The sequence below is a fragment of the Pleurodeles waltl genome, chromosome 1_2, assembly GCF_031143425.1.
Source record: "Pleurodeles waltl isolate 20211129_DDA chromosome 1_2, aPleWal1.hap1.20221129, whole genome shotgun sequence".
Taxonomy (NCBI): domain Eukaryota; kingdom Metazoa; phylum Chordata; class Amphibia; order Caudata; family Salamandridae; genus Pleurodeles; species Pleurodeles waltl.
Genome location: NC_090437.1, coordinates 201,600,734 through 201,625,503, shown reverse-complemented (window position 1 = coordinate 201,625,503; position 24,770 = coordinate 201,600,734). Strand labels below are relative to the sequence as shown.

The 24,770-nt window shown below is 43.5% G+C and overlaps 1 protein-coding gene across 2 annotated transcripts in view; it reads right to left on the bottom strand.

The window, feature by feature from the left end:
• The window catches only part of LOC138299506 (sulfate anion transporter 1-like), a 137,834-nt gene that overhangs the window by 32,370 nt on the left and 80,694 nt on the right, over nt 1–24,770 (bottom strand). The window contains exon 2 of one of the 2 annotated variants that reach the window (XM_069237783.1): nt 13,551–15,548. The exons of the other annotated variant lie outside the window; for it this stretch is intronic. Coding sequence (XP_069093884.1) covers nt 14,019–15,548 — 1,530 coding nt within the window. The 3' untranslated portion in view covers nt 13,551–14,018. Of the gene's footprint in view, nt 1–13,550; nt 15,549–24,770 lie in introns of those variants that run through there. 2 annotated transcript variants of the gene reach the window in all.

Genomic DNA, 24,770 nt, shown 5'->3' with positions numbered 1-24,770 from the left:
TGACAGTTGGGCTGGTTGCACCTCACACTAGACAGTGACACAAAGGGAGCTGGGGTGTAGTCAGAATTTCTGATGATCCATTTGTGCTAGGAGGGAAGGGAGGAGTAGTCACTCACACCTGAAAGGGCTCTGCCTGCCCTCACACAATGCAGTCTCCAACCCCCTGGAGAGTGTCTGGGGCCTCGCCTGGGCAAGGCAGGATTTCACATTCAAAAGAGACTTTGCTTTGAAGTAGGCCTACTTCAAATGAGAAATTGGGTTTAAGAAGGGCACCCAAAACCACAGACTGTAGAGCACTTCTTGAAACCAAGAGGAGCCTCTGCCTGGAGAAGAGCTGAAGAAGCAGAGCTGCCCTGCCTTTGACTGTGCTTTATGGAGCTATCACTGCAGTTGCTGCTTCTGCCAGGGTAAGAGGGCAAAGACTGGACTTTGTGTGCCTTCCATCTTGTGAAGATCTCCAAGGGCTTGATAATAGAGCTTGCCCCTGTTGGACTTTTGCTTATGCAGGGTCATCCCCAGTCTTTTTGCCTCCTGCCACCTATTGTTTTCTGACCTGTCGCTGTTGGCTTTTGAACTCTGAGCACTTTCCCACTGCTAACCAGTGCTAAAGTGCATATGCTCTCTGTGTGAAATTGTATGTGATTGGTTTATCCATGATTGGCATATTTGATTTACTAGTAAGTCCCTAGTAAGGTGCACTAGAGGTGCCACGGCCTGTAAATCAAATGCTACTAGTGGGCCTGCAGCACTGGTTGTGCCACCCACATAAGTAGCTCTGTAATCATGTCTCAGACCTGCCACTGCAGTGTCTGTGTGTGTATTTTTACACTGTAAATTCGACTTGGCAAGTGTACCCACTTGCCAGGCCTAAAGCTTCCCTTTTCTTACACGTAAGGCACCCCTAAGGTAGGCCCTAGGTAGCCCCAAGGGCAGAGTGCAGTGTATGGATAAGGTAGGACATATAGTAATGTGGTTTATATGTCCTGACAGTGAAATACTGCCAATTTAGCTTTTCACTGTTGCAAGGCCTGTCTCTCTCATAGGATAATATGGGGGCTACCTTTAAATATGATTAAAGTGTAGATTCCCCTAGAGAGTAGATGGACATGTGGAGTTTGGGGTCCCTGAACTCACAATTAAAAAATACATCTTTTAGTAAAGTTGATTTTAAGATTGTGCGTTTGAAAATGCCACTTTTAGAAAGTGAGCATTTTCTTGCTTAAACCATTCTGTGACTCTGCCTTGTTTGTGGATTCGCTGTCTGGGTCAGTTTGACAGTTGGGTTGTTTTTCACCTCGCACTAGACAGTGACACAAAGGGGGCTGGGGTGTAACCTGCATTTCCTGATTAGCCATCTCGGCTAGGAGGGAGGGGTGCAGTGGTCACTCTCATCTGAAAGGACTGTGCCTGCCTCTGACAATGCCGGCTCCAACCCCCTGGTGTGTGTCTGAGGCCTTGCCTGGGCAAGGCAGGATTTCACAAGTAGGTGTGAGTCCCCTTTGAAGAAAGGTGACTTCAAAGACTAAAATGGGTATAAGAAGGGCACCCAAATCTACAGACTTTAGCAACACTTCTGGAACCAAGAGGAACCTCTGCCTGGAGAATAGCTGATAGCTGAGGAAGAAGTGCTGCCCTGCCTGTGACTGTGCTTTGTGGAGCTTTCCTGCAGTGCTGCTTCTGCCATAGTAAGAGGGCAAAGACTGGACTTTGTGTGCCTTCCATCTTGTGAAGAAATCTCCAAGGGCTTGATCTAGAGCTTGCCTCCTGTTGTTTGAAGTCTCAGGGACAGCAAAGACTTCTCTCTGCCAGCACCTGGAGTCTCTGGAGAGACTCCTACTCTGCCCTGTGGTGCCCATCCAGTTCCTGGGACCCTGAAAGGAGAGAAGCTGGCAGCCTAAAGACAAGAAAATCCACGCACAGAGCGCCGTGCGGGGAAAAGATTGACGCAAATCCGATCTGCGGCTGAAAAAAACGACACGCCGCCGGCTCTGCAGCTGTGAAACGACGCTCGCAGGAAACGCAACCGAAAAATCGACGCACGGAGCAGGAGAAACGACGCGCAGCATCGCTGACGGAGGCTGGGAGATCACAACCTGCGCTGCAGGATTTTCAAATCATCGTGCAGCTGGATTTTTGACTCGAGTACCGCCGTGCGGGGTTATTTTTGACGCACACCCGCCCGTGCGGGGTTATTTTTGACGCACACCAGGTACATTTTCACTCTAGCAGCGCTAGTGTGTTTTTAAAACTACTTAAAGACTCTTTTTGATTTTTAATTGATAACTTGACTTGTGTATGGTGGATTTTTGTCGTTTTGGTCTTGTTTTGTTTAGATAAATATTTTCTATTTTTCTAAACTGGTGTTGTCATTTTGTAGTGTTTTCATTAAGTTACTGTGTGTGTTGGTACAAATACTTTACACCTAGCACTCTGAAGTGAAGCCTACTGCTCTGCCAAGCTACCAAGGGGGTAAGCAGGGGTTAGCTGAGGGTGATTCTCTTTTACCCTGACTAGAGTGAGGGTCCTTGCTTGAACAGGGGGTAACCTGACTGTCAACCAAAGACCCCATTTTTAACAGCCCCCTATTGTTTGAAGTCTCAGGGACAGCAAAGACTTCTCTCAGCCAGCACCTGGAGTCCCTGGAGAGACTCCTACTCTGCCTGTGGTGCCCATCCAGTTCCTGAGATCCTGAAAGGAGAATCTGGCAGCCTAAGAGGAAGAAATCCACGCACAGAATGCCATGCGGGGAAAAGATCGACGTGACTCCGATCTGCAGCTGAAAAATCAATGCACCGCAGGCTTCATGGCTGAAAATCGACACTCGCCTGCAACGCGACCAAAGAATCGACCACGGAGCTGGAGAAATGAAGTGCAGCATAGCTGACAGAGGCTTGTGAGATCGCAACCCGCGCTGCGTGGTTTTTAGACCATTGTGCGGCTGGATTTCTGACGCAAGTACAACTGGGCCTGTAAAAAGAACGCAAGGCCTGCCTGGACCCGAGAGTGCTGACCGGATCGATGCATCACTCTCCTGCGGAGAGAAGAAACGATGCGCCCGACCCGAAGAAAGGAGAAATGACGCAAAGTCTTGCTTGTGAGTAAAATTGACGCATCACAAGCCCTTTTTGACGCACACTCGCCCGTGCTTAGTTATTTTTGACACACCCAAGGTCCATTTTCATGCTAACACTGTTAGTGTGTTTAAAACTACATGAAGACTCTTTTTGATATTAAGTTGATAACTTGACTTTGTGTATTGTGGATTTTTGTTGTTTTGGTCTTGTTTTGTTTAGATAAATATTTTCTATTTTTCTAAACCTGTGTTGTGTCATTCTGTAGTGTTTTCATTAAGTTACTGTGTGTGTTGGTACATATACTTTACACCTAGCACTCTGAAGTTAAGGCTACCGCTAGTGCTAATCTACCAAGGGGGTAAGCAGGGGTTTGCTGAGGGTGATCCTCTTTCACCCTGACTAGAGTGAGGGTCCTTGCTTGGACAGGCGGTAACCTGACTGCCAACCAAAGACCCCATTTCTAACAGTCATAACTTGACCTAACTCATTAATATTCTTGTGGTAGTTCACAAATAGCAATTCATCCTGATTGATGGCTACCAAAGGAACATAGACCTGATAGGGTCAGCAGAACACTATGGCCCACATCATGACTATAGCAGTAAGTACTGCCTACCGCCTTGGCAAAGGCCACCAAAAGACCGACGCCGCAGCTAACATCCGTCCACCAAATAATGACCACAGCCGGATTTCCACAACAAGAAGGGCAGAAATCCAGCGTGGCCATGCTGGCAGATGGCGTTAAGGTGGCGCTGCTACCACCAGCAGCTCCACACCAGTAGACCGCAGCTAGCCATAATATGAAAAATAATATTGCCTGGCGGTGTTCTGCAGACGGGCGCTGATGGTGGTAGCAGCGCCCCTTCCCGTCTCCTGATGGAAGACCCCTGGATCCAGGTAAGTTGGGTTTCCCACAGGGGAGGGGGTGTTGTGTGTGTGGTGGTGGTGTGCATGATTGTGTGCGTGAATGCGAATGTATGTGTAGTGTTCTTGCGTGCATGTATGCATGTGTGAGAATGCATGTAAGTATGTAAATGTGTATGCATGTCTGCGTGTCAGTGTGAATGTGGTGCGGTTGTGTGTATGAATGAATGGATGCATGTGTGTATGAATGTGTGAGTGGGTTTGTGTATGCATGGTGCGTGTCTGCGTGTGTGTGTGTGTGTGTGTAGGGGGTGGAGGATTGGAAGGGGGAGCGTGGATGGAGGGGGCGCATCTGGGGAGTTGTTGGGAGGAGGGGGCCTCCTATCAGTGACAGGGAAGAAATTCCCTGTCACTGATAGGCCCTAAAAAAAATGGTTTTCGTGGCGTTACAAACAACACGAAAACCATGGCAGTAGGCAGGATCAAAATGCCTAAGGCGGTACAATAGCAGCCGCCGGACTGGAGATTCCTTTCTCCAGTCCAGCTGGTGCTACTGCCATGGCGGTCAGAGTAGTACATTGGAGGGTTGGCTCTAGCCAACCCGCCAATGTCATAATGTGGCGGTATGTACCACCAGCCTGTTCGCTGTACCACCGCCACTTTACCACCGACCGCTGGGGTCAAAATGACACCCTATGTGTGTGATCAGTTTTCAATAAACTTTTTAAAAAATCAGAAAAAATCAGTCCATTCTCCTTAAGAGAAAAGGACTTTGTTCATAAAAAAAAAGGTTTACTATTTTAACGTTCTCAAGGAGCTAGTAGTACCAAAGAAACCCTTTCTCTTTCTCAAATAGCTTAGCACCTTAACCTGTGAGTTTAATAATTTTTCAACGTTTTGTAACTTAATTTCATTCACAAAACACTGATACATCACATACTGATTTGGTATTTTGATGTGATGCCTGAAACACCATTACCAAGTACTGCAGCGGCTTCTATTTGCAATCCCATTTTAGGAGTTAGTCAACTTTACTGACTCCTAAAATATGTTTGTAAATTTGACTTTTTTTTGCAGTTACAAGCTCTGATTGAGGTATTTTGCCACAGCAAAAGTGGATAACACAATCGCCCCTAACTAATGTAATGCTTTTTAAAATAGTGGAAATGGATCACTTGAACTAAAAAATGTTTCCTGCGATAAAAGCAGAGTTAATTGTAAAAACCAAAAAGTATGATGGTTGTGTATAGTTTTCAGCTGTGAAATAGCCCTTGAGACATTCCAAAGTGAACACTTACTCTGGGCATGGGCGCTAGGATCACCAGATAATTTATGTGATGAAGTCCAGGTCATATGAACTGATTTATCGAGGTCAGGTGCCACATGTGACCCATGGAAAAGCCCCAGGAGTGACTGCACGAACCCTGGACTCCTGAAAAATGTCACTTATTGACTGCATATGTTTTGCCTGAAGCAACCAGCTTCAATCAGACAAAAAGTATATGTTTTCAGATAGAAGCTACTTGCAGTTTTTTTTATATATAGTGCAAACTTGGCCCAAAGGTATTGGAGTGTTTTACATGAACACCAGTTATATTACACAAGGTCACATTATATCCTTAGAACCCGCCGTAGCGGGCTCTACCGGCTATTAAAGGCCCGCTCCCGCGTTAAATGCCCGAGCCGAAAGCATGTCTTGTCTAAGGCTATTAGAACATTCTGCCACTCAGGGCAGAATGTTCTATTAAAAAAAACTAATTTCTCACGGAGCCCGAGGGGATTAAACAGGCCAGTAAAAGCCCGCAGCACTCCATTGTTTTCAATGGAGCTGCCAACGTTCGAATGTTCTAATAATTGTTAGACACATGGAGATTAAGTGACTTGTCTACAATCACATGAACCTGAGCTTATGCTGAGATTCAAACCTGGTTCCCCAGTTCCAAAGTTGGCAGTTCTGGTTGTAACGCCACATCCTTTCCCCATTGCTCAAAGCTAATTACTTGATAGCCTGTGACTGCAAAGCAGTAAATGGTTTAAAATGATGCATGAGTCTACATTAAAAATAATGCAAGAATTTGAAATATTTAGCCACACCTACATTGTAATAAAATACAAAATGAGAAAGGCAAAGATTGCTTTGAAAAAACATTACCTCATTGTCCCATACCCTCGCTTCCCTTCATTATAACATGAGACCATCTTGCCTCACCAGACACTTATAGCACGTTTGATAAATATAGAAGGTCCTTCCTCTCCTCCTGTTTGTTTTTGTCTTACCTGCGCATTCATACAGTGCTAGCCATGTGCGGTGCCGAGGCTGCATCAGAAGGTTGGTTTTTGGGCAGGTTTTCTCATTTGGTTTGTAAAGTTTTAAATTTAGGAGTTATAAAATGTTGGGCACTGCGGGGCCGGGCAACGTGCTTTTTTGGCCAGACACTTGTGCAGGAGGCCACGGTGCAGTCTTGTTAGTTGTGTACTGTGCGAGCTGGAATGCGCTTGCAGTGACTGAGGCGGTTGCAGTATGCTGGCAACAGTTGGGGGAATTCGAGGCTCCTCTCTGTGCTGATCTTAAACTTAAATGAAAGTAAAGATCTCATTTGCGGTTGATTTTAATATATTTGTTACAGCAAATTTGCATTTGAGCTGTTAGGTTGTCATTGGTGGGTTTGTGAACCCCATTTTCTTTGGTTATGAAATATATTAGAGAGATCATGAAGGTTGATGCCTTACTACTACAGACTGTACTATTTAGGGTTCAATGTCTTCCTCTTGGCCAGTGTATGCAAGAATGGTGGGGAAGCGAGCATTGGATATGAAGCATGTCTTGTCTTTTTCTGAGGAGGATGATCCTATTCCAGCCAGAAGAAGTAGGCCAATGGATTCTACTGAAACTCCAGCCTTGATCTCTGTGGCAGAGTCAGATGTTTCTAGGGCTTTGGGTGCGAGAGTGTAATCCAAGTCAAGGAAAAGAGGCATGCTGGGGGAGTTGCTGTTTCCCCATTGTTGGACACATCTGCTTCAGTGACAGATATCCTTTCAACTTCGACAGGGAAATATGCGCAGAAGGAGGAGGTACCAGATATTCTGCAGCGCAGAAGGCCGAATTTAGGTTTTTCTCCCTTTCCGAATCCCGAAACAGCAGAGGTCTTTTTTTCACAATGTTAAGCCTCCAGTTTTCACTATGTCACGTCATGGTAGGATTAAGGATTTAATTACTGGAGAATGCCGTGAGCTGGATCACTCCACTGCCCCAAGATTTTTGCAAAAATGAAACTTGTTGGGGGAAGGCGAGAACTCCTTTCATCATAATGTTAAGGTGGATGCCCTTCTAGCCACCTTTATTGGGAGAACTGCAATTATTCACAAGGATTCTTCACCTTCTGATGCTACTAATATGAAAGTGGGGGAGTGTCAAAAAGAGATTTTTCCCAAGAAAATCTGGCTTTGACGGCTAGAATATTTTCAGTCTATGAAACTCAATCTTTTGTTTTGGACTTTGAGAAATGAGTCACAGCAATTCAGGAAGGAACTGGCTGTTCAGACATGCGGGTGGATATGGAACAGAAAGCGAAGTTTCTAGCTGATGTTTTCTCTGATATTTTAAAAGCTTTTTCTATTGTGAAAGGGTTAATGGTTTGGGTAAGAAGGAATTTATGGATGAGAGATCGGAGGGCACACTCCTCAGAAAAATCTGCTATGCTGAAAACTCCCTTGGAAGGAAACATGCTGTTTGGTGACGAGTTAGACAATATGATTACTAAAGCATCAAAGGATTGGAAGCATGTTATGCCTTATAAAGGGAAACCTTCTTCCTCTCAAACTTTCGGGGGGCATTCTTGTTATTTTTCATCCAGAAATGATTAAAATCCTTACTTGGATCCTCAGAAAAAGTTTTAGTCAAAGAAATCACCATCCTTAATGGTGCTCAAGGTGCAACAAGGGCCTTCCAAGTGGAAGTCCCAACAGTTATTGGAGGGGAGTCTTCTATCCAGTAAGACGCAGTCTTTTATTTTTTTCAGGAGACTTGGGAAGAACTATTGGATCATTGGGCCTTGAATATTATCGGGAATGGTTATCATATAGACTTCGTCAGTCGGCCTCCCAAATGGGGCACCATCCTTACTCCCATCCCCAGGGATCCAGTAAAGAGACAGGTTCTTTGAAAGGAGGTTCAGGCCCTTTTGGAGAAGAGGGTGACTGTTCCATTGCTTGTTGCAGACCGAGGGGATGGAAACTGTTCCATTTTGTTCCTATTGCAAAAGGCTTACAGAGATTTCAGGCCAGTTCTAGATCTCAAAAGATTAAATGCTTGGATGAGGACAGTCACTTCGAGATGGTCACTTTACAATACATAATTCCATTGTTAAGCTTCAAACCTATTTGACTTCCGTAGATCCTCGGGTTGCTTACTTGAACGTTCCTATGGTGAAAGAGCATCAGATTTCTGAGGTTCGCTACAGATGACCATCATTTTCAGTTTGCAGCATTGCCATTCAGTTTAAAATAAGCCCCTAGAGTGCTTACAAAGATGTTGCCTCCTTTAGTATTATTGGTGCAGTGTCGGGGGATTTTCCTTCATCCTTACCTGGACCACTTGTTGATTAACACTCCCAGCAAAGAACTGGCCCACAAGCATACAGGGGTGATTCTTTCCATTTATTAAAGAGGTACGGTTTGCTTATAAATCAGGGAAATTCCAACCTTTTGCCAGAATAGTTTTGACAATGTATCAGGTGAGGTTTCACACCAATATGGATTTAGTCACCTTATCAAGCAAAAGGGTGGCAAAGATTTGGTGTCGCATCTTGAACCTTCTGGTTCTGTTGAATCCAAAGGCTCAAACATAGTTACAAGTCCAAGGAGATTTGGAGGCAACACTATTTCTCATTCCCTGGGGCAGGTTCCATTTACACAAGCTGATGGGTCACATGCTGATACACTGATCCCCCCCCCCCTTATTCACCTCTAACTGTTCAAATTCCTCCCTCTCTCTGGGCCTAGGGGGACAGGGGGATTTAGGTTGGGGGCTGAATACAATGCCTATCCTGAAGGGAATCCCTCTCTCCCTTCCAGCACCCAGAATTATCACATTAGATGCAAGTCTGCCCACTTGGGGGCACGGATGGTGGTAACCCAGATCAAGGGTTCTGAGTCTCCTTCCCAGTGGAGGAGGTCATCAAATTGGAAGGAACTGGAAGCAGTATGGTTGGTACTGAGAACCATTTCACAGTATCTAGAGGGAGCACTGGTCCTGATCAGAACAGACAATGTGACAGCCAAAGCTTATGTTAACAGATGGGGAGCTCAGGTGTCGATCTATGGTCAAGATTGCGAACAAGCTATTTTAATGGGCAGAAGCCAGACAGATATGCATTTCTGCAATCCGCAACCAGGGAGTAGCCAGTTCTCTAGCACACAACCTGAGCAGGGCCATTACATTTTCAGTGGATTTTTGTCTCCATCCCAGGATGTTTGTGGAGATTTTAGGCATATGGGGAAATCTGGTGACAGATCTTTTTGCAACCTTTTTCAACACCTGGATGAAAACATTCTGTTCAAGGTCTTAGGAAGATTAAACTTGGGCAGTGGACGCTCTTGCATACCAATGGCCTTGAGGGGTTTTTCAATGCTTTCCCCCCTTTCCCCTCATCTCTAGGTTTCTTCTCAGAGTGAGGAAGGAGAAAGCATCAATAATTCTAATAGCCCCCGCATGGCCCCACTCCTCTTGGTACCTTCTCCTAGTGGAGAGGAGACAGTCAGAAGAAAGGAGATTACCTCTAAACCCCTCCCAGTTTACATTCCCAGTATTACAATGGGAAGTCCTATTCAGAATGAAGTTAGCGGCCTGGAGGCTGAAATGCTAGGTGTACTGCATAAAGAGGTTCCTGCTAGTCTGACTAGGAGTCCTCAAGCTTCTAACTGCTCCTCAGCTAATACATCATATGTAAGACACTGGCATTCCTTCAGTAAATGGTGCCAGTCTTAAGAGTTAGACCCCACTTCATCAGATTGGTTTATTGTGATGGTGTTTCTTCAGTATGTGGTTCCATTAGGTTTGAAGGTGGCTACCCTTAAGCTTCAGTGGGCAGTGATTAAGGCTTTTAAAAGCTCTTGAAATAAGCTATCAGATGAGGAAGGTTTGACGGGTCGACTTTTCAAGGGTTTGAAAATGTTTTCCTTCTCTAAAGAAGCACTTCCCTTCTTGGGACCTCTCCCTGGTTTTGGAAGCTTCGCTGGGTCCGCCGTTAGAGCACTTTGAATCCATAGACCTCACGAACTTGACTCTCCAGGCTTTCTTTTTATTGGTTGTGACTTCAGCTCGGTGTTTGAGATAATTGGGTGTGTTTTCTTGCTGGCATCCATATCGTGGGATCCTTGGAGACCAAGTTATTTTGAAACCTCTTTTGTCCTTTTGTTCCAGTGTTGATTCTCTTTTTCACAGGGATCATGAGTTGATATTGCCTTCCTCATGTGATTCGCGTACCTCTTTGGATTATTTGTGTTTCAAAAGGGCTCTTCTGATATATTTGGATAGAGTGGATTGTATTAGAGTTCCTGATTCATTGTTTGTTAATTTTGGTCCAGTGGCTAAAGGGTTGAAACCATCTACTTCTTACTTGAGTCAGTGGGTTAGGACTTTGATCTTGCTGGTTTACAAAGGTCAGGTTTCCTCTTGGGGTTGGGGATAGATATTCCATATAAATATCTACATCGTGGACTGAGATACAGGGGACTTCTATTGCTGAAATCTGCAGGGCAGCTACCTGGTCACCTTCTTTGACCTTTGCTTCTCATTATAGACTTGTTCAGGAAATTGAACTTTCTGATGTATTTGGTTCTAGATGTTTGACTAATATGAAGTTGAAATAGTGGACCTATATTGTTTTGTTTTGTATTTAATAAACATGTGTTTTGTGCATTAACTCTTTTGTTGTCTTGTGTGTCATTATACATCTCATGTGGCAATGAAGGAAAGTGAAGGAGGGGCAATAAGGTAATGTCCAAATTACTTACTGGTAATTGCATTACTCTCAGAACTCTTCCCTTGCTTCTATTCATTACATCCCTTCCCACCCTCCCCATTATTCCAGGCCAGCCAAAGATCTGGATTGTGTCAGGATGAGTTGTACCTACAGAAGGAGTGGAGGGGGAGGGACCTTGTATAATTATCAATTACATGGTCTGAGTGTCTGGTGAGGCAGGATGGCCTCATGTCGTAATGAATAGATGCGAGGGAAGAGGACTCTGAGTAATGCAATTACCATTAAGTAATTGGGGTATTCATCCTTATGCCTTTAAATATCCGTGGACTAATCAGGTTAACACTTCTAACGAAATATCTTATTAAATGTTTCTGATATATATTTAAAAAATGTGAAAAAAGATTTCAATACAATTGACTGTCGATAGATCCCAGTGGTATGGAATTGTCACATTATTTACCGCTTTTTAAAATAATTTTACCTACTTCAAACTTCATGTGTGCTTCCTTTACACAAGTGGACACAGATTATATACACTGACAACACTGTAAAACAGAGGGGAGATAGTCTTGGTGATAATACTGTGATGCTGATAGTCAAATAAGGTTGAGAGATGATTTCCAGTACACGTTTCTCTGCTGCAGTGCTGCTAAGCAACCAGTTTAACACTTCTAAGCGTGTTTTATTTTCCAGAAAGACGCCACTTCACAACAGTCCATGGAGACAGAGATGAAATTGATTCCTGTTCCTTCTTCAGCTGTCCCAACCACCCCTCGTTGGGTACAAGTCATGCAGCCAGCACTGCTGTCTCCCTCAGTCTGAAGAAGGCCAGACCAGGATTACCAAAGAGAAGGAGTGCTCACTTTTTTTTGATTAGTGCTCTCCAGACCATCGAGCCCCATATTGCTGGACCCTAGGATCCATGTATGACCTATGGTGTATTAAAGATGAGCAGGGGTGCGTGAGCTCTGGTAGGCATGCTAGTCACACTCATAATGCTGCAGGAGCTGCAGAACCTTTTTGTCAATAGATAACTAGTTTTATGACTTCTAACTCACAATACATACTCGGGGCAGATTTAAGGAACGTGGTGCTGCACCCAGGGCAGTGCCACTTTCCTTGCTCACCCTAGTGCCCCCCCTACCGCCACCATGTGTTCGCCAGGGTATGGGGCAATAGCATCAAACAACATTTTTGAAGCTATTGATGTACTCTTCAGGGTTAGTGCCAAAATGTTGGCGCTATCCCTGAACAGTACATTAGGGCCCATTGTAAACAATGGTGTGCCCCCTTTTAATGCATGCTCTGAGCAGTCGTTGAAAGCGAAGAGAAAAATGATGCAAAGTAATCTCTCTGTACCATTTTTTCGCCCCCCCCCCTAATAGGGGGATGCCCCCTTTGCATACACTATGACTGGCTCAGGCATAATGTAGTGGCACAATGCAGGCATTGCATCACTTTGTAAATACGGTGCATGGAAAAGGCAACCTTAAGCCGCCTTAGAGTTAAAAAGATTACACTAAGGCGCGCTAAAGTGGCGGTATACCCTATTAAATCAGGCCTTCAGTGTTCTTCCAATGACAACAATAGCGAACGAATGCCCTGATTACTAGTTCCAACTACCTGGGGTATGGAATTTATTTACACCTAGTCAGACATTGGGAGAAATAACTTGTGGGATTTGATGCTTATTACACCAGAATTTGCATGTCCAAAAATATGATCCTATTTTACCCTGTTAAATTCCAACAGGTTTGACATGCCGAAAGTTACCGAAGAGCACCCAATAATCACCAGGTACAGTAAACTATGCACAGCTTGGAATTCTAACTCATGCATAAAAGGAGTTTGCACAGGGACCTGAAATTCCTATCCTCTTGGATTCAAGGCTGTTGTAATTTTGAGAAGGGAAGGTTTCATAGAATGAAATTCCTATGTGCATGCCATGTGTGCCTTGCATCACTTTTTTACAATAAATCTCTCACTAAATTTTAATATAGTTCTGGCTTTACTCAATCTTGTAACTTTCATTAAGCTAAACAACCCCTATTCTAGACAATTTGCTGGAAGTCTATAGCAAAAGTGGAAACTGCTAAGGTTTGCATAGAACGAATGTTCACTGTAGATGCAATGGATCCATCAGAGATTTCACAGGAGTTACACTGTCAACAAGTTTGACCCTTCCTTCACAACAAATTCTAGAGTGTTTATTGAGGTCCCAAGGTAACCATTATATTTAGAGTTAGTCAATTATTTTACTCCAGGGGCCCTAAGATTCTATGGTTGGGGTGGGAGCTGCGTGAGATTTATTTTGAACTTGGGTATACATGATTTCCAATCATCAGTGCAGTAGACACTATTAACTTTCTAACAATGATTTTAGATGTTTCTGAACCTTCATTCAATAAATAATGTCCTTTCCTGTGAGATATGGCAAGCCTTATGTACCTAAAACGATCTAGTATTTTATTTTAAGGTGCTCACTTCTATGAAGACCTATGATCGCTCTGAGAGTTGGGATCACCTTTAATCATTGGCATCAAAAAGAAGTCTTAATCACCTCTAGGATGAGCCACCTTGCCCTCACCTTCACTCCATATAAGCGAGCGTTTTAGTCGGGGACAGTGACTTTAGCATGAGCCTTTGGGCTAAATACCATTTGGATTATATTGATGAGAAATTAAAATTTAAATGTGTTGACCTCTGAGGGACCTTTTAGTTGTTAATGACTTGCCTAACTGCAAATCCTGGCCGTATTTGCCCAGAGGTGTAACGTAGGGCGGATTCTAGTACCTTCATCCTCTAGGAAAACTTTCATAGACTATGTTGACCTTTGCAATGTAGAGCCCTGTTTTGACTTCTTTTTTGGGTTGGGACTTCAATCCTCAACGGGGCACGATTTTTCCACAGAGGCAGCCCAGGCATTGCTTGCGACGATTAATATTATCTAAGTGCTGAAACTAAATTTTAGTTGTGACAGTATTGTATCCAAGTCTGGGATAAAAGTGGAAAAGACTAACGTTTCGGTGGTGCACGGGACCTTTTGCTGAGCAGCCCTTCGAAATAATATTCTCTCCATGCACCTCTCGTCACAACATTAAACATTACATTCAGCATATGGACGCATTTGCTCTCTTGCAAACAGAACGGCACTGTGAACGCTGTAAAAGAGAAGTTTGTGAATTTCACTGTTGTTTTTTCCAAAGTACCCAGCTCTTTCCAAGGAATCAATCACTGAGAAATTACAGCAAGCGAGCAGAACACTGATATCTATTTCCTTGTAATCCTTCAATACTCCCGTTAGAGTGTTCACTCCAGATGTGTCCAGAAATGGAGTAGAAGAACAGTCAATAATAATCGTTCGAACATCCAGCTGTTTAATGAACACATTTAGGGTGGCATCCCCTTCCTTCAAACTCGAGTTTTTCACTTTTTCTCTGTTTTTCTTCTCCCCCGATTCTCTTTCTTTCCTCAAGATCTTTTTCCTCTTCGCGATTTCCAGAGCTGGGTCCAGCCCAACCATTTTGTACAGATCTTTTTGGAAGAAACCGTTGTTCGCATAGTAAAGTGGTGCCTCAAAGCGGAAGATCTTGACCTGCGGAATGGGGCTAAGGTTTTCATACTTCCCCTCATCTTCATAGAAGACTGTGTTTGGGATTTGGCTGAGCAAGGCAGAGTGAGGCCTCTGAGTCCTGACAATAATGCATAGCATTGAAACAATGATTCCAATGAGAAGCCCCATCTCGGTACTGATGAGGGCTGAAGAAAGAACGGTGGTGCACCACACCATCGTGTCGATTTTGTTGAGCTGCCATCTTGCTGGGAGGTCTCTAAATTTCCTTAGAGCGCCTCTCAAGCTCACGATGATGATGCACGCCAAAACACATTTCTGCAGCGAATAGAACAGGGGAGCAAAGAACAGAAGCACTAGAAGAACCACAACTGCACTAACAACACTGGAGACTTGGGTCTGGCATCCGGTGGAGGATTTGACAAGGGTCTTTGCCAGTGCTGCACTGGTGGTGAAGGAGTGAAAGAATGAGGGAATGATGTTACAGAATCCAATGGCAAACATTTCCTGGTTGGCTTTAATAGTGTAGACATATTTCTTTGCAAACATCTCAGAAAGTGAAATCGTAAAAGCAAAGCTCACCACTGCAAGGGGGATGGCGTCCAGCGCTACACGTGGGATAAGTCCAAAATTTGGCACCTTAGGAGGGATAAACCCAGTGGGAATGTTCCCAGAGACACTTGATCCATACGTTTTGTTTAATTCACAAAAATGTGATATGAGAGTGGCAACCACAACGACTACCAGTTCAGTAGGAAGAGGGATCTTCAGTTTCTTTTTGTATCGATCTCCGAGCTCCTTGGCGGTCACTAACACAGCAATACAAATAGCGCTCGTGATCACGTCACAGAAATTTGTTTGTGATATATTCTGAAAAATGTTTATCCATGTTGTTATGATCATTCCAAATCCCTGGCTACGTGGAATTTTTATTCCTAGGAGGTACTTGACCTGCGCTGTCAAAATTGTTAAGGATGCGCCTGTCGCAAATCCATCCAACATCGGTTCAGAAAGGTAGATGGATAAGAAACCTAAGTGGAAAATCCCCATCAGAACCTACAAAAATATAAGAGAGAAAAGAGATTAAGTGAAAGTGTCAACAACAGTTATTATAAATAACTAAATATTTTATTTTAAATAACGCATTAAATCACTCCACATGAATATACACTGAAATGATCCAATTTAAAACATAGGGCAGCTATTGTGAGTACCTATTAGCAAAAAAAAATCTTTTCATTACTGCTAATATTAGAACTTTTTTTAAATGATATACTAAACGTGTTACTGGTAACTTACTTAAGGAAAGGGTCTGATTTCATTTTCACTATAAATACATGCACATGTTTTCTTTTCACGTACGCCATCAAACGGCCGGCCAAAGCAAGAAGTTTATCCAGTGCAAAAAGTGAATGCCACATTAAAAGAATGTACACAGTGATGGTCGCTTTATAAACATCAGCTGTTTTAGGTTTGTTAGAGACCGGTTTAGGTCAGATCTTTTGATGTCAAAAGATAATGTGCAGAGAGATGGTCATTTGTCAGTCCCATCAGCCATTGGTTGGTGTGCCTCTCATTTGCGTTTTTGATAAGTCCATATCACAAACATGGGATGGTATTACCGCCACTTATGGCATATTGGGATAGATTCATGAAGGGATTGTGCTGTGGCACACCCAAACCACAGTAAAGCACCTTACACTGCAGCAACAGATGAACTGCCATGCACAAAATCTACTTTGCAATGCATGTTGGCCAATACGCTACTCCCACACTCCTATTTTCCAGTCACCTGGTATCGTATGTTAGTGGACGAAAGAAAAAACACATAAGGGCATATTTAAGAAAACTGGTGCTGCACCTGTGCAGCGCCACTTTTCTTGCACCCCTTACCACCCCCTAACACCACCATGTGTGCACCGTATTTAAAATACGGCGCACATTGGCGGTATGTAGGGGACTAGTGTCAATATTTTTGATGCTAGACTGACGCTTTGCAGGATTAGCAAAACATCCTACACAGTTCTGAGTAATCCTGTCAGAAAATGGGTTAATGTTTGGAAATGGGGACCCTTTTCAAGTTAATAAATACAACCTGGTCCGGTCTTAAGATCGAACAGTACCAAGTCAGTACTATAACGCAATGAAATTCCCAAGTGAATTTAGTATACAAAATAATAATCTAATAAGCAAAAGACACCAAAGCAATTAATATTAGATAAGAGGATTCTGGGATATCAATTTGCAAAGTTTTACAGCTAAAATTGTCTAGAAAATATAAAGCTCCAAATGTAAGTCTCAGGGCCTCATTCCCATGGCCTGTGAGGTGTCTGTGCTACCTTGGTCACTAGCCAGTGACTGGGGAATTTCTCCTACCCTGTCCTGTATAGGAGTGGGCAGAATATTCTGTTCTGTCTGCTGAATTGTTGGAATTTGGGCAACTCTGCATTTCTCTTCTAACGCAGTGATCTGGCCAAATTCTGCCAATTCCTGTGTGGCAGAATTATTTCTCACACTTGGCTTTGCAAGTCCTATTTCTTAGACAAGTGCAAACAAGTCTAGGAGGGTAATTTGCTGCATTAGTATTTCCTTGTAGGCAGTCGTCTAGCAGGCCTGGTGGCAAAGTTGGAACAGCTGATGTGACCCTTTCATACCTATGTAGATCTATTTTTAGAATAATGCTTTGCATTGTCGGCCTGGTTTTAAGACTTTGAAGTTAGATCTAATGTTGCTTTCCATTTTAATAATTTAAAATAACCAGTGCTAAAAGTGGAAGATAAAAATTACACAATTGATTGTAAGAAGATAGCAGAGTGCTTGCAATGCCAATCTTGATCACATTGAATGTAGATACTTTTTCATAAGCAGTTGGATGTCAATGAGGTTTTGGACATACACACTCATCATTTGTTTGGTCTCCATTGCTTTTCAATGGACAGAGATGGCAAAACAAGTGGAAATCAGCTCCAAGAGTGAAGATTGTTAAGGTCCAAGGCAGACAAAATAAATTAGCATCAGTACTGAGGAAAATGAACAACGTGCCAACAGGGTGAGGAAACCCACCCAGATACTCACAAACAGCTGCACTTTGGCAGCATGAGGAAACGGACATTACACGCAAGGAGGAGGTGAACAATGGACCTCTTCATTGCCCTTAAGAAGATCTACCAGCAGTGTCCCAGGAGAAGTTACCAAACTCAACTGGGCTAAAGCCACATCTCCATCACTCCAAAGCTTGCTTTATACCATTATTTAACGCCTGGGTCAGGGCAGGGGATAGAGGACCTGTGGACATGTTTCCATGGTCAGAGACCATGGAAAGTGCCTATGGGTCCCCTTCCTTGGCCCCAGGGACACCCCTACCCACACCAGAGTTACATCACAGGATGGGGACCCATCCCAGGTAAGTCCTGGTAAGTATGTATTTTTTTTTCCCTCTCGGGCCGTAACTTGGGCCCCCTGCATGGCACTGTGCCCAATTGGGCTGGGGGTCAAGACTCCTGTCTTTACTTAGACAGGAATCATGTCCAAGGGGGTTGTGTGTCTAACAATGGTGCTAGTCAGGTTAGAGTCATTATTTTGACTCTAACCTGACTAGCACCATTCTTTCACGCACAACCTCCAGTTTTCCCTGCACCTCCCCACCCGGTTAGTGTCATGTATTTTGACGCTAACCGGGCCTTAGTGCTGGCTTGCGCCATTCCTTAAATATGGCACTCAGATGGCACTCGGGAATGGCGCTAGCCGGCACTATACTTTTTACACAGGTTTGAGTCAAAAAGTATAAATCAGGGCCTAAGTCTCACACCCAAATAGTCAAATTTGGTTACCCTTACCAGAAAACCAGTGAGTGAAGTGTTACGATTAGGGATAAGGACAGTGATATTTTTTTTGTGTGTTGTATTTTTTTATTATTAATTGCACCATATTACACAGTTTACAGAAAATATTCTATTATTCTATTCCATTCCTATTTCTAATCGTATCTTCTCTTAGCGTAGGCGACAATCACAAATATTCATTCTGTGATTCAGTATTAATATACATGTCTGCTTTCTTTAAATATTCCGTATGGGTACTTACATTTTTAAATCTCACTTATCTTCATCCATGTCATTTGCCAAAGCCGTGACAGTTTTCGTATAACAATGCAAATACAAACAAAAGTTCGTTTGGCGTTCCATTATAACAATCTTGTAAAAGAAAAAGAAGAAAAACAAAAAGGACAAGAACCCATTCGCTCCATGATGTTCTTGTTATATAGCTCTATTATAGTAGCAGTCAAACTAAATACTAGTCAGATGACCTAATTATCTTCTTCTCGAGTCTCTCAAAGATGTACTGCTAGTCATTGAGGAATATAAGTCGCAATGTTTCGCAATAAGAATGGGATACGGTCAGGGGTGGTAAGAGACCAATAGGAATTCACTGAGAGGTATAAGGAAAGGCCATGGTTAGGATGGGGTGTAAGAATAAAAGGAGGAAGAGGGGGGTGGGGGAGTCAAAAGTATAAATCAGGAAAGGTATAAGAGAGCGAATAGTAAAAGAAAACAGGGGAGGAAAAGAGAAAAACAGAAGAGAAGAAAAAACATACATATGAATTGGATAATAAACAGAAATTGGGAAGAAAAAACTAAGGGATATAAACGCTCTCAACATTCACCTCATTAATAGTAAAGATATAACCAATTCAAGGCACGGTGCTCTAGGCCGGAGGATATCTTCCCCCTCCTCCAATAGTATCTCACAGAGACAAAAACAAATTCAACAGAGACCAAGGCACTGGTGAAATGCACATATAAGATCAGTAATTCATAGGTACTGTATTAACAAATCAGTGATCAAATTTAGATAGATCATACAGATGAACAGAATTTCCAATGGAGTCCTTAGGATGAAAGGTTCATCTTTAATGGAACACAGAAAACAGCCAACACGTGTTTCGTCATGGGAGGAAGTACTCCCCGTGACTTCCTCAGGGCTGTAAAGAATACCAAGATACATAAACATAAGGTAGAACATATATGTAATATACACATGATTCAATAAAATCATAAGTTTTGACAATAGGATTACTGTACAAAAAAAAGAGACCCACATGACTTAGTGATCGTCACCCTTAATGCATTCAAGTGAATCCTCATAACAAAAAAGTGTGTATTAAAGCCATGAGAGAAAAACCTCTCAGCCATACCATCCGATTTGGAGAGGGCATGAGAAACCATGGCAACCCACGTGAAGAAAAAGAAAGCCACACAATCAGCAGAAACCAAACTAAACACCAAACCCTTAGTAGAAAGACCAGAAGCAAGACCTATTAAACTAAGTTTGTCAGAGTATCCATAACTCATGCAGTAAAAAATATATTATTAATTATATAAGGTTAACTCTGGAGTAAACAAACATACCTCAAATAAGTATAGCGCAAAGAATCAATGCATTCCGTGGCCAAACAATCCCTCTGGTATATAAAATAGAATAAACTGTAAACAAAATAATTGATTGTCAAAACAAATTTAAAGGGGAGAAAAAGGTGATGCACCTCGTGTGTCAAACTCAACGTAGTACACAGAAACCTACTGTTAGATGGCTCTGTGTGAAACTCCGTAGAGGGTTAGTGGTGTGTGATTAAACACTAAATTCACTGTTGGCAAGAGAGAAGCATATTTTGAAAACTCTTAACGGTACTGCTGACAGTAAAAACGTTACGCTAAATTAACGCGTAATTGAAAATGAAACCCCCCGCTTACCTCCTATGATCAGAAAAACAAATTGACATATCACAAAGCCCAGTGTCAAGAGCTCCGATGGGCAAGTAGCGCACACAGCGTCCCCCTGCTGTCCATTGAAGTACCAGCGGCTGAAGTCTAGTCTCGTGTGACTAGACTGCTCCAAAGAAACGTCCGACAATCCCGAACGTAAGTACACCATTCTGAGATGTTGTAATCGGGCGCCATCTTGTAGTAGGAAAAAAAAAAATATTCCTACGTGTTAAGCGTCCTTACTTCCGTGTGAAAAACTGACATGTGGCAATGTTATGAATATAAAGTATTTGAAATAATTAAAAAAGAGCTTTAATGAGATACAGAGGGAAGGGAGTAAAATACCAACCCTCTTAAAAAAAATCGTATACAAAAAGATAAGAATCAACAGTTTAACACAGGGGGCACCCATTGACAAATGAAAAAGCAAATCACAATCGAGAATAAACGTAACCGTTTCTCACACAAAATATCCGTAAATAACCATTAATGTAATATGTAGCCCCCCTCACGTTCGTGCCATGATACCCATCCCAACCCCCAAATCGGATAGCTCCACATAATAAACATCGATTTGTCCTCTCACATGCGTTTCCAAATGTACAGCGACATAGGAGAAAGCAACCTTGCCATACATATGAATTGCTAACTATTAAACCAAATATAATATCCACTTAAGTTGTCTTCGCATGGCAATAATATAGCAATATCAGCAATAATTACAATATAAAGTCAGGGCAATTGTCAAAAGAATTCAAAAACTTGCCACTATAGGCTCATACACATCAATAAAGACTGGAGAGCATCTCATTGAAGTAATAGTATTGACAGATAAGCCTTAGTGATGGAAAATATAATTGCTCTGAGCCTATTATACCAAAAAAAACAAAGGGCAGAAAGAGATATACTCCTATACTGTATTCTCTGCGACTAATTAGAGCACATAACAGCTTGATGTTAGCCCAAGAAATATTCCATCTCATAGTTAGTGTTAAGGCCCACCTCCACAGCCCTTAGTTTGAGAATCCAATAACATTCCCTTTGTCTCAGTGCTAACTCCCTATTGCCTCCCCGCGAATTGATGTGTATACATATGAATTGTATTAATATCTATGATATCAAATAGGTAAAAGAACAATAATAAAATAGCAACAATAATAATAATAATAATCGTAGTAATAGCAATATTAATAGTAATAGTGACCGAAGGGGGTGGGGGGGGTCGTGTAGATTCAAAAGGAAAATTATTGTAATGACTGTGTCAGTATGAGGGAGATAGAGCCAAGTTACAGGGCATTGTGGGGCAAGAGGGCCGGGGGGCGGTACAGCGAGATGGACAATGGTAATATGTCACTAAGGATCGAGATGTGAATAGAGGTATGGGTTGTAGCGAAAGGCCAGTGGGTAATGGGGAATGGGTTTACCGTGAGTTATGTGGTAGCTTCCTATCGGGGAGCTCATCTGAGTTCTGGAAGAAAGGTGTGGTAAGTATGGGAGGGTGTGACTGCGTAGGCATGGTATCGGGAATTACATATTCCCACTGTGTGGTGTGGTGTAAAGTTCTTTGAGGGGGATCTAGTCCTAGGGTACCGAGATGAAGGGTGACCAGGTCTGGAGAAACACCTCTGTTCTGTCCTGTAAACTATAAATAAGTCATTCAAGTGTGGCTGCTTGGTACATTGCTACCAACCATTCATCATGGGAGGGAACGGTCGATGCACGCCAATGTCTAAGGACTCATAGTTTGGGCGTTGCTAGCGCGGTGTGTAGAAGTCTACTTTGCGTTCGTGTAACCTTATAGAGTTCTCCAGTGTCGTGTAACAATAGGAGAGATGGGGTGAGAAGTCGTGGAAGAGGTAGAACTTCCCAGAGGGTATTTCCTTCTGACTGCCAGAAAGGTTGTATGGCCGTGCAATCGTGTAGGATGTGGAGTAAGTCACAGTGCGTGTGCGGGCATCTCCAACAGCTTGCATGGGGGGTAGTCTTGCCGTGTGTAATTTCTTTGGGGTCCAGTACCAGTCTTGTAGGGTCTTAAAGAGACAGAATTTTAGGCTAGCCTCGCATGTTCCACGGTCTCTGGCTTCGATCAAATCAGCCCAGTCCTCTAGGTCATATTCGGTCTGTAGGCACATCTGCCATTTATTCTTGAGGGAGGTCAGGAGTGGGAGTGAGAAAAGATGATGATTCAACAATGTCTGAAGTCCCGATACCGCTCCTTTGAGTTGCCCCCAAGTTTCCAGATAATTTAATACAGGAGAACGTGGGAGCTGTCGGGAATGGGCACCTTATCTTTGTATTAGACAATGTCGGAGTTGGAGGTAGCGCCATGAGTAACGTTCCGGGAGATTGAATTCCACCTGGAGATCCCTGAATGTTTTCCAGGTATCCCCTGATATAAGTTGGTCTACTCGCATGACACCTTGTTGGCACCAGTCGTTCCAGACAATAGTTTTCCCCCCAATCTGGAACCCTTTGTTGCCCCATAGTGGGGCTCTGTCATGTAGGTGAGGGTCTATTTTGTGGAATCGGTGTACCCGTTGCCAGGTTTTCCTCATGGATCCTATCATGGGGTTAGTGGTTCGGGGGGGGGGGGCTTTTGGCCCGTATCGTATAGTATCTGGAGGCCAAAGGGGGCTCCTATAAGAGCTCGTTCTACGTCCACCCACAACTCCGGATTTCTTGCATTCGGGAGTAGGAGGACCATTTGTGAGAGGTGTAGTGCGTAAGCATAATGTTCGACCGAGGGGAGGTTTAGTCCGCCGCACTCCCGTCGGGCTAATAGGGTTGTTCTGGGTAGTCGCGGGTGCATGGATCCCCAGGCAAAGGCGCGGATACAGCGGTCTATCTCTCGTAACACAGGTAAGGGGACCTGCAGGGGGATCATACCTAGGACATATAAAAACCTTGGCAAGGTCACCATCCGCACCGCTTGTACCCTGCCCCACATGGAGAGGTCTAGTTGACCCCACTTCTCAAAATCCTGTTTCATAGCGCTGAGCAATGGGTCTAGATTGTCTGTTACTACGTTAACCAGCCCTGTATTTATATCAATACCTATGTATCTTAGTCAGGAGTGTTTCCATTTGACCGGTAGTCCTTGTATGGATGTGCCAACTGTGACTGGGGAAAGTGGTAGGGCTTCACTTTGATCCCAATTGATTCGGTATCCTGATATGTGTTCGAATTCCGTTAGAATCTCTCTCAAAGCAGTAATGGAGTTTGGTAAGTCGGAGAGGGTAAGTAGGATGTCGTCCGCGTATAGGTATATGCCAGAGTTTACGCCTGGCAGCGGAATTCCTGATAGAAGGTTGGAACTACGGATGACCGCTGCTAAGGGTTCCACCGCAAGCAGAAATAGGAGAGGGGACAACAGACATCCCTGACGTGTCCCTCTACGAATCAGAAAAGAGTCCGAAAGAAACCCTCCACAGTTTACCTGGGCCATCGGGGAGTCATATAATAGGCGCACTTTATTAATGAAACCGTCTCCTATCCCGAAATGTTTTAAGATTTCAAAGAGGTACCACCATTCTATTCGGTCGAATGATTTCTCGGCATCCAACGAAAGGGCCAAGGCTTCCTCTTGTGTATCACAGGCTGTCCAGATAGCATCAAAGAGTGTGCAGAGGTGATTCCTGGAGGAGCGGCCCGGTACAAAGCCTACTTGGGTGTGGTGGATTAGAGAGGGGATAACTTTTTTGAGACGAGTAGCCAATATTCCAGCTAGTATTTTAATATCTCCATTCAAAAGGGAGATAGGACGATGCTTCTGCTGAGAAGTGTGTCTTTTCTGGGTTTTGGCAAGACTGTGATGGTGGCTTTATTAGATATAGGGTGTAGGGAACCCTCGTTCTCTGCCCCTTGGAACGCCTCTTATAAGGCATCCACTGTGTCGTTTCCCGTCCATTTACAGAATTCAGATGTGAAGCCATCTTCACCTGGTGCTTTGTGATATGATATGTTGGCAATTGCCTGTTGTATCTCTACCTTTCTAATTCCACCTTCTAAAAGTGCTCTACCCTCATCTGAGAGGCAGGGTATTTGTGTCCTCTGCAGGAAGGCGTCTAGGCGGGTAGTATCCTCAGATGTTTCTGAGGAGTAAAGGGCTTGGTAGTACCGACCAAATTCCTCCGCGATCACCTGGGGGTGCGTGATGAGCGTATTATCTTGGGTGCGCAGTGCCGGTATGGCCAGAGCTGTTTCTTGTTGATGTAGTTGGGCAGCCAACAAGCGGCCTGCTTTCTCTCTGTGCTCATAGTGTTGTCCCTTCAACCTTTGTAGGGCATATTCTGCCTGCGAGGTATAAAGGGAATTAAGCTCCATTTTGGCCTGTTCCAAGTAACGGCGGTTGGAGGGGGGTAGGTTGTCTTGTGTATTTCTTTGTGGCCTGGATTATTGTATCTTCTAGCGTATGCTGCTGAGCCCTTCTATGAGCGTTGGAGATGGCTGCATCTCTCATTATTTGCCCTCTAATAGTTGCTTTCGCCGCAGCCCAGAGAAATTGCGGTGAGGTTAC